General features: G+C 53.7%; 1 protein-coding gene across 1 annotated transcript; it reads left to right on the plus strand.

Annotated features, from left to right (window-relative positions):
* Positions 1-2766: 2766 nt before the first annotated feature.
* LOC115078632 (tubulin polymerization-promoting protein family member 3-like) lies at positions 2767-8881 on the plus strand. The gene is made up of 4 exons (XM_029581571.1): positions 2767-2907; positions 4276-4456; positions 5671-5824; positions 8266-8881. Exons 2-4 carry the CDS (start codon positions 4284-4286, stop codon positions 8452-8454), a joined length of 516 nt encoding a protein of 171 aa, XP_029437431.1. The 5' UTR covers positions 2767-2907; positions 4276-4283; the 3' UTR covers positions 8455-8881.
* The last annotated feature ends 312 nt before the right edge of the window (positions 8882-9193 follow it).

Genomic DNA, 9193 nt, shown 5'->3' on the forward strand with positions numbered 1-9193 from the left:
AACAAGAGTTGGGAAAATTGACAGCAAAGGTTAAAACATTACAGGATACCGAGACTATCCATATAAAAGATAGCTTCGCTATCCATAGAAATATGGAATATTTAGAGAATATGATTCGATATAAAAATTTGAGATTGGTTAACTTCCCACAGACTAGACTCCTCTCACCTAAGGAAATGTTCCTAAAATATCTTAGAGAAATAATGCAGTATGAGGTTAGAGATATTCCACAAATTTCTAAGATCTTTTATTTTTCTAGTAAAGTGAGTAAAGATAATAGAGAGGTGTTAGAGGGGCAGGTGGATGACTCAACAATTGGAGTCTCCACCTTTCTGGAGGAATCCATTGACATAATTAATAAGAGATCAACATTGTTTGTATCCTTACAATTGGAATCTGAGAAAGATAAAGTATTTAGAGATTTTTTTAGGTTTAAGGATTTGAACTTTTGCGGTCAACCCATACAAATGTTCCATGATGTTTCCAGGGTTACCCAAGTGAAGAGAAAGCATTTCCTATCCTTAAAAACTAGATTACTAGCTTTGGGGGCTACCTTTTTCTTAAAGTACCCATCTTCATGTTTTGTAACATATCAAGGAAATAAGTTTACTTTTAATGATCCGATGCATTTGGAGACGTTTTTGCAGGATAAGACCAATTTTGAAGGAAATAATAAGGCCGAATAAAAGTAGGGATTCTCTCTTATCGAATCTTTGTTAATATGTTGAAAATTTGTTGTTTTCTCTCCCCCTATTATGGATTTAGTAATTACAGATATGAAATGTTTTGTGTATACATTTTGGAAATTATGATCTGTGTATTGCAATCTATATATTTTGTTTAAATGGATTTTTAAATGAAATGCAATAAAAAATTTAAATTTAAAAAAAAAACAAACAATTAACAAGGGCTATTGAACTGGGGTGGAGGAAATAAAGAGAGATAGAAGAAGTTAATTATATACAAGTATACAATATATACAGCTGCTGTGTAGAATATTTGCTGGTGAGGCCTATTAGTTGGAGTTCGGGAAAGCTTGCCTGAACAGCCATGTCTTGAGTCTTTTCCTAAAGGTTAGGAGGCAAGGCTCATTTCTGAGATCTGGGGGGATGGAGTTCCATAAAGGTGGGCCTGCTGTGGAAAAGACTCAGTCTCTTAAGGTGCTGTGATTAGTGGTTTTGGTAGGGGGAACATGGAGGCATCCTCTGTAAGCTTCTCTGGTCGGTCTTGTGGATTTGTGTAAGCGGAGGGGTTTTACGTTTTGTGTTTTACGTTTCCTAGAAGCCTCTCATGAGGAACTTTGTCAAACGCCTTCTGAAAATCCAAGTATACCACATCTAGCGGTTCACCTTTATCCACGTTTATTAACTCCTTCAAAAAAAGTGAAGCAGATTTGTGAGGCAAGACTTGCCCTGGGTAAAGCCATGCTGACTTTGTTCCATTAAACCATGCTTACCTTTAACAGGTGTTCTCCTAGGACAGCAGGATGTTAGTCCTCAGGAAACCCATCCGCCACCCCGCGGAGTTGGGGGGGGTCATCATGCGTTTTGTTATTTTATTTATTTGCTCTGTTACAAGACTGAAGGGGTACCTCGTGTGGACGCGCGGTTAGTGGCAGTGCTGGGCAAGCTCAGCTTCTAGAAACTTTGACAAAAGTTTTCCGTGCCGGGCTCCGTCTGATGCTGTCACCCACCTGTGAGGACTGACATCCTGCTGTCCTAGGAGAACGCCTGTTACAGGTAAGCAACTGCGCTTTGCATGCAGGGACCTGAAGTTCTGTTTAAGACTACAAGTCCCTGCATGCAGAGGGGGGGGGGGGGGGGGGAGATCCAGGACTGGATTAACCTGGTCAGGCAAATTTGGAGCCAGCTGGCAACTCTACCTAGGATGGACTCTTTGATTGCTGAAATGGGAGTCCGAGCCCAGACCTGGGAGGAGGAGGAGAAGCAGATCATTTTTTCTCTGACTCCTCCCCAGGAATAGAGATATCTTTCATGCTTTATACGTACATGTAACGTGTGTAACTAGCTAAAGGGCAGAGCCGGTGATTGCAGCGTGGTGGGGGTAACTCTGGGCCCGCTCAGGTTTATAACACCCCCCAGCGGTACCGACCGCCCGGCCCTCTTACAAAGGGTGCGCACCCACGTGTCGTGGCCCTTGCACGGCCCCATGACGCGTGCTTCATGGAGCCAGACAACAGAGGATCGTCCATCCGTCCGCGCCTCCTCAGGACGCAGGCCGACGGCAGGGGCCCAGAGGAGCCAGCCGGGCTCATTTACTACAAGAGGCCCAGTTAGGCAGGAAGCGTCCTGCCCCTTTCTCAGAGTCTGGGGCTCCCGACTGAGCCAAGGCTGTGAAAATTGCTATTCGGAAGGGACACGTGTGGGAGACCCAAATTACTTCAGCCTCATCATCCCCCCTGCACCTGTACCCCCCCCCCCCCCCGAATCTTACCACAGCCAGCGCTCCTCCACCGTTCCCTAAAACTGCCCCACCCTTCCTCAGCCAGTGCTCCTACACCATTCCCTACAGCTCCCCCTACAGAAAGGGACAGGGAAAGAGTTTTTCCATAGACAGGGGAAACCACCAAAGTTACACAAAAGAGTCCCTGTCAGCGGGGTGGAATCTGAGTTTGCATCTCGGCATTTCCCCTCCTGCCACTCTTGGTTCCCTTTCTTCAGGCCTCGCCCATAAAATCCATGGCCCCCCTCTCCCTTGAGGTGATCCGGTGCAGTATCTCAGTGAGGTCACAGCACCTGAGGCCACAATGAATGGAGCCAAGAGTCAAGCATCTCCATGGAGACCTTTAGACAACTGACAACAGCCAGCTAGTGCCTCGCCTGGACAGAGAGCAGGAGAGAACCACAGGGGTGAGAAGCTGCTGGGAGCAGAGGGGTCAAGGGACAGGTGAGAGCTGGGGTTGTTGCTTGGATTAGCCATGCTGGGGGGGGGGTGTGTGGGGTGGAGGAGATAGGGGTGGAGGTCTGGCTGCGTCTCTCTTCGGTTTGCATGAGTCTTCCGGAGGTAGCTGGCGTTTCTGCAAGCCGTCTCCCAGCTACGCCTTTCCTCTGGCGCCGTCCGGCCAGAGATGCCCTCCCCACGTCCATTGTCATCCTCGTGGTTCTGATGACGGGGGCGAGCTGTTGGCTTGTTCCCCGTGGATGTGGACCTGGGGCTTGAAAGTCAGGACAGGGAGAGCATTTTAAGGGACTATGTTTATGCACCATGGGGGATCCCGATGCCATTCTGGCTGCGACGTCGTTTCAAGCAGAAACTCAAAACCCGGTTGTCCAAGCAAGCTTACTTACTCCTGGGACCTCCTCAACTGCCCCATTCCTCTTCCCCTCCTTATCATCCTGTTCCAAGCAAATTCTCCCAACCCACTGATTTACATGTATAATGCATATTCTCCCTTAAACAATATGTTTCTACCTTTCCATTTCTAGTCCTGCAGCATTAACTATAAAATGCAATTTCTCCCACTTTTATGTCTAATGATGCCGACTAATAATGTGCCGTAACTTTGTCCATATTACTTCCCTGGTATGTTGCCAACTTCTTTAATATCACATATTTATTGACTGTACACAAGTTAGCTTTAAACGGCTCTGTTGCTTGGTATGTCTCCTCCCCACTTCCAAATCCGTTTGCCTGTAAAGCCATTGTCGCTGCATTTGTGTTCTATGGAAACCGAGGCGATGTTATTAACGAATGTCGGTATATAAGAAACGTAAAATAAAATACATAAAAACCCTCCTGGAGGCTGTTCTCGGACACAGGTGGAACACGAAATGCCTATTGAGGGAAACTTGGTTCTCGCCTGCTGATTTTCGTTCCTGTAGTAGCACGGATCAGTCTCTGCTGGCAGGGATGCACTGGACTGATCCGGGTACGTTCAGGGAAGGAAATAAATACATTCTCAAACGTTTTTGGTTTTTTTTTGCACGGCTGAGGATTGTCGCCGCAGTGACTAGAAAAAGTAAGTTGGGGAAGGAATATAAATCTCCGGGTGGCTGAGAGTACAAAGGCTCCTGGCACTGGATCCCAGCCCTGCCACTGAGTGAGCCCGATGCCAGGTCGAAGCCCTTCGGGTGCCAATCTGTCCGGATGCCCGGAACTCAGAGGTTCCCAGGTGTGGTGGCCCCCGCCCAGGGTCTCGCACGCACAATCGGTGCCCGGGCCGGGGGTTGGACTTGCGGCAACGGGAGGGAGGGTCCAGGCTGCCCAGCTAGCGTAACCGTGCGCCCGCCTGCTTTTTTGGGTTTTTTTTTTTAGCTTCAATCATGTCGCAGGAGCTGCACGATGCCTTCAAGAAGTTTGCCGTCTACGGCGATACCTCCGCCACGGGGAAGGACATCACAGGGAAGAACTTCTCCAAGCTCTGCAAGGAGTGCAAAATCATGGATGGCAAGGCCGTGACCACCACGGACGTGGACATAGTGTTCAACAAGGTCAAGTGAGTGTCCATCAGGGTGTGAGGAGGGGAGATGTGACATCACAGGCAGTGAGGACAGGATGTGACATCACAGGCTGGAAGGAAGGGATGTGACATCACAGGCTGGAAGGAAGGGATGTGACATCACAGGCAGTGAGAACAAGATGTGACATCACAGGCTGTAAGGAAGGGATGTGGCATCACAGGCTGGAAGGAAGGGATGTGACATCACAGGCTGTGAGAACAGGATGTGACATCACAGGCAGTGAGAACAAGATGTGACATCACGGGCTGTAAGGCAGGGATCTGGCATCACAGGCTGTGAGGGGGAGATGTGAAATCAGAGGCTGTGAGGGTGAGATGTGACATCAAGGGCTGTGAGGCTGGGATGTGACATCACACAGGGTATGAGGAGGAGAAATATGAGATTACCTGGGAAGAGGAGATGTGACATCATGGGACATAAGGAAAGGTGGAGAGCAGAGCTGAAGCACCAGCGCACAGAAAGAGAGAGTGGATGCTTTGAGGACTCTTTGCAAGCAGTCTCACGTGAAAGACGAATTGCCCTGAGCCATGCCTTCCCACCTCTGCTGTACATTGGTGGGGAGCTGGGAACCTGCTGGTAAGGATAACTCTGGCCCTCTTAAGGAAGGGCTGAGCTGTGAAGTGGCAGTAGGTGGCAGGGTCCACTAGCAAGATCGCCCCTTTGGGAGGTTGCCAGAGTGGGTGGGTGGCTCCTGGGTGGCCCCTTGCAGAGAGCCGAGTGATCGTGAGTGGCGGGGTGAGGTCTCCTCTGCAGCGAGCTGCAGGATCCAAGGAAGGGACTCGTAGGCAGGGCCCATTTTTTTTTTTTTTTGGAGAATAGAGGAGGGAAAAGCGAATCAAAGCTTGTATTTTCTGGAAGGGAGGGGAGGGGAGTTTCCTGGTGCATTGTGGAAGATCACAGGAGCTTCTCAGGGGACCGGAGAGTCCCTTCCCTTTAAGTTCAAGGGAAAACCCCCGCAGCCGGCCTCAATTGGAAGGAGATTGTGCCCCCATGGTAAGTTAAAGAGAGGAGACTCAGCTCTCTGTGGCAGGGGAGGGCAGCAGAGGTGGAGTGGGGGGGGGGGGGGGGGGGGGCGGCAATGAGATGCCAAGCAATGGGGAATGAAATGGTTGTGCCTGGCACCAGAACCACCACTTCGGCTCTCCCTCTCTGACTCCCTCCCCATCCCCCCCCCTCTCTGTGTTTTCAGGACTAAAGGTGCTCGGAATCTCACTTACGAAGAGTTTTTGGAGGCGATAAAGGAGCTGTCCAGCAAGAGATTTAAGGGGAAGTCGCCCGAGGAGGCGTATGACTCCATGTGCAAGCTGGTGATAGGCCAGGAACCAGGCAGCGCAGGAGTGACGGTGAGAGCAGGCCCTGGAGATCACGATCCCCGGAGAGGCAGGAGAGTTACCTGCCCTGTCCCAGGGGCGCCCCCTGCAGCAGAGGGAGGAGAGTTACCCGCACCGACCCAGGGGCGCCGCCTGCAGGAGAGGGAGGAGAGTTACCTGCACCATCCCAGGGGCACCCCCTGCAGGACAGGGAGGAGAGTTACCCGCACCGTCCCAGGGGCGCCCCCTGCAGCAGAGGGAGGAGAGTTACCTGCCCTGTCCCAGGGGCGCCCCCTGCAGCAGAGGGAGGAGAGTTACCCGCACCGTCCCAGGGGCGCTGCCTGCAGGAGAGGGAGGAGAGTTACCTGCCCTGTCCCAGGGGCGCCCCCTGCAGGACAGGGAGGAGAGTTACCCACACCGTCCCAGGGGCGCCCCCTGCAGCAGAGGGAGGAGAGTTACCTGCAGCGTCCCAGGGGCGCCCCCTGCAGCAGAGAGAGGAGAGTTACCTGGACTGTCCCAGGGGCGCCCCCTGCAGGACAGGGAGGAGAGTTACCTTTACCATCCCAGGGGCGCCCCCTGCAGCAGAGGGAGGAGAGTTCCCTGCACCGTCCCAGGGGCGCCCCCTGCAGGAGAGGGAGGAGAGTTACCTTTACCATCCCAGGGGCGCCCCCTGCAGGAGAGGGAGGAGAGTTCCCTGCACCGTCCCAGGGGCGCTCCCTGCAGGGGAGGGAGGAGAGTTACCTGCACCGTCCCAGGGGCGCCCCCTGCAGGAGAGGGAGGAGAGTTACCTGCACCGTCCCAGGGGCGCCCCCTGCAGGAGAGGGAGGAGAGTTCCCTGCACCGTCCCAGGGGCGCCCCCTGCAGGAGAGGGAGGAGAGTTACCTGCACCGTCCCAGGGGCGCCCCCTGCAGGAGAGGGAGGAGAGTTACTTGCATTGTCCCAGGGCTGCCGCTTCCAGGAGAGGGAAGAGAGTTACATGCATTGTACCAGGGGCGCCCTCTGCAGGAGAGGGAGGAGAGTTACCTGCACCGTCCCAGGGACGCTCCCTGCAGAAGAGGGAGGAGAGTTACCTGCACTGTCCTGGGGTGCCTCCTGCAGGAGAGGGAGGAGAGTTACATGCACTGTCCCAGGGGTGCCCCCTGCAGGAGAGGGAGGAGAGTTACATGCACTGTCCCGTCTGCAGCAAAGGGAGGAGAGTTACCTGCACTGTCCTAGGGGCGCCCCCTGCAGGAGAGGGAGGAGAGTTACATGCACCTTCCCAGGGCTGCCACCTCTAGTAGAGGGAGGAGAGTTTCATGCATTGTACCAGAGGCGCCCCTGCAGGAGAGGGAGAGTTACCTGCACTGTCTCAGGGGCGCCCCATGCAGGAGTGGGAGGAGAGTTACATGCACTGTCCCAGGCCTGCTGCCTCCAGGAGAGGGAAGAGAGTTACATGCATTGTACCAAAGGCGCCCCCTGCAGGAGAGGGAGGAGAGTTATCTGCACCATCTCAGGGGCGCCCCCTGCAGGAGATGGAGGAGATTTTCATACACTGTCCCAAGGGCACTGCCTGCAGCAGGAGGAGAGTTACCTGCACTGTCCTGGGGCGCCCCCTGTAGGAGAGTGAGGAGAGTTGCATGCACTGTCCCAGGGGTGCCATCTGCAGGAGAGGGAGGAGAGTTACATGCACCGTCCCAGGGGCACCACCTGCAGCAGAGGGAGGAGAGTTACCTGCACTGTCTCAGGGGCGCCCCATGCAGGAGAGGGAGAAGAGTTACATGCACTGTCCCAGGCCTGCTGCCTCCAGGAGAGGGAAGAGAGTTACATGCATTGTACCAAAGGCGCTCCCTGCAGGAGAGGGAGGAGAGTTACCTGCACCATTTCAGGGGCGCCCCCTGCAGGAGATGGAGGAGATTTACATGCACTGTCCCAAGGGCACTGCCTGCAGCAGGAGGAGAGTTACCTGCACTGTCCTGGGGCGCCCCCTGTAGGAGAGTGAGGAGAGTTGCATGCACTGTCCCAGGGGTGCCATCTGCAGGAGAAGGAGGAGAGTTACATGCACCATCCCAGGGGCACCACCTGCAGCAGAGGGAGGAGAGTTACCTGCACTGTCCTGGGGCACTTCCTGCAGGAGAGGGAGGAGAGTTACATGCACTGTCCCAGGGGTATCATCTGCAGGAGAGGGAGATTACATGCATTGTCCCAGGAGCGCCCCCTGCAGCAGAGGGAGAGTTACCTGCATCATCCCAGGGGTGCCCCCTGCAGGAGAGGGAGGAGAGTTACATGCACCGTCCCAGTGGCACCCCCTGCAGCAGAGGGAGAGTTACCTGCACTGTCCCAGGGGCGCCCCCTGCAGGAGGGGGAGGAGAGTTAATTGCACCGTCCCAGGGGCGCCCCCTGCACTAGAGGGGGGAGAGTAACAGACTGATTGATGACTGTTTACCCGTTACTCGCTCTCTGGGTAATTTTCTTCTCATTTTGCTATGTCGTCTCAGAAAGCCGTGGCAGTGGGTGGCGTGGACAGACTCACAGATACCTCAAAGTACACCGGCTCACACAAGGAGAGGTTTGACGAGAGCGGCAAGGGCAAGGGCTTGGCTGGGCGCGAGGACCTTGCTGATAACTCTGGCTACGTGGGCAACTATAAGGGGGCTGGGACCTTTGACCAGAAAGTTCAGCAGTGAGATCCACCCTGCTACAGCTTTACTACTGGCTTAATTTTGCTTTACTAATGCCTTGTGCCACCTCCCAGTAATGCTGTTCTCATGTCCCTACCATCCAGCTTACTGCTATCTCAATGTGGACTGTTGGCTAGGTTACTACCACCTTACTCCTGGTTTACTACCACATTACTCCCACATTATTAGACCATGTTCCTGCTTTACTACCACCTTATGTTCATCTCACCAGTACTCTCTCGCTCCTGCTGTATGACTGCCTCACTCCCAGATTACTCCTGCTTTTCTACCATCTTACTCCCAGCTTACTCTTTGCTTTGCAACCATCTTCATTGCCCCTCACTCTTGGATACATTCTCTTGACATCTGAGTGAAACGTTTGCTGAGCTGACAGGAGGAGGAAAGGATTGAATAAACTTACCCCTGTGCTTCACCCCTGTACAGTTGCCTTTTTCTTTCCTTGCTGCCATAGTTACTAAAGAGATACCTCCTCCTCCCGCTTCGAGTTTGCCTGTGGTGGCGGTGGGGAGGAGGCGGACTCAGCAGCAGCGCTGCACACCTCCCAAGGTGGGAGGACCTCTGGTCGGGTCCTCCTCTCCCTGGGCCAGCCCAGGCTAGGGGGAAGCTGCGGAGACGGCACTCGCAGGCCTCGGGTCGGGGGGGCGGGGGGAGAATCACAGTCATTGCACGGCAGCGATGAGGGATTTTGGGCATCGGATTACAGAGCCCCCGGCTGAGGACCGTT

The sequence above is a fragment of the Rhinatrema bivittatum genome, chromosome 16 (assembly GCF_901001135.1).
Source record: "Rhinatrema bivittatum chromosome 16, aRhiBiv1.1, whole genome shotgun sequence".
Classification (NCBI taxonomy): domain Eukaryota; kingdom Metazoa; phylum Chordata; class Amphibia; order Gymnophiona; family Rhinatrematidae; genus Rhinatrema; species Rhinatrema bivittatum.

Excerpts from the sequence above, each read along its gene's own strand:
- LOC115078632 (XM_029581571.1), top strand. The coding sequence starts at position 4,284 with ATGTCGCAGGAGCTGCACGATGCCTTCAAGAAGTTTGCCGTCTACGGC. Across the intron at positions 4,457-5,670 it reads ATAGTGTTCAACAAGGTCAA|GACTAAAGGTGCTCGGAATC; the intron begins GTGAGTGTCCAT and ends CTGTGTTTTCAG. Across the intron at positions 5,825-8,265 it reads CAGGCAGCGCAGGAGTGACG|AAAGCCGTGGCAGTGGGTGG; the intron begins GTGAGAGCAGGC and ends ATGTCGTCTCAG.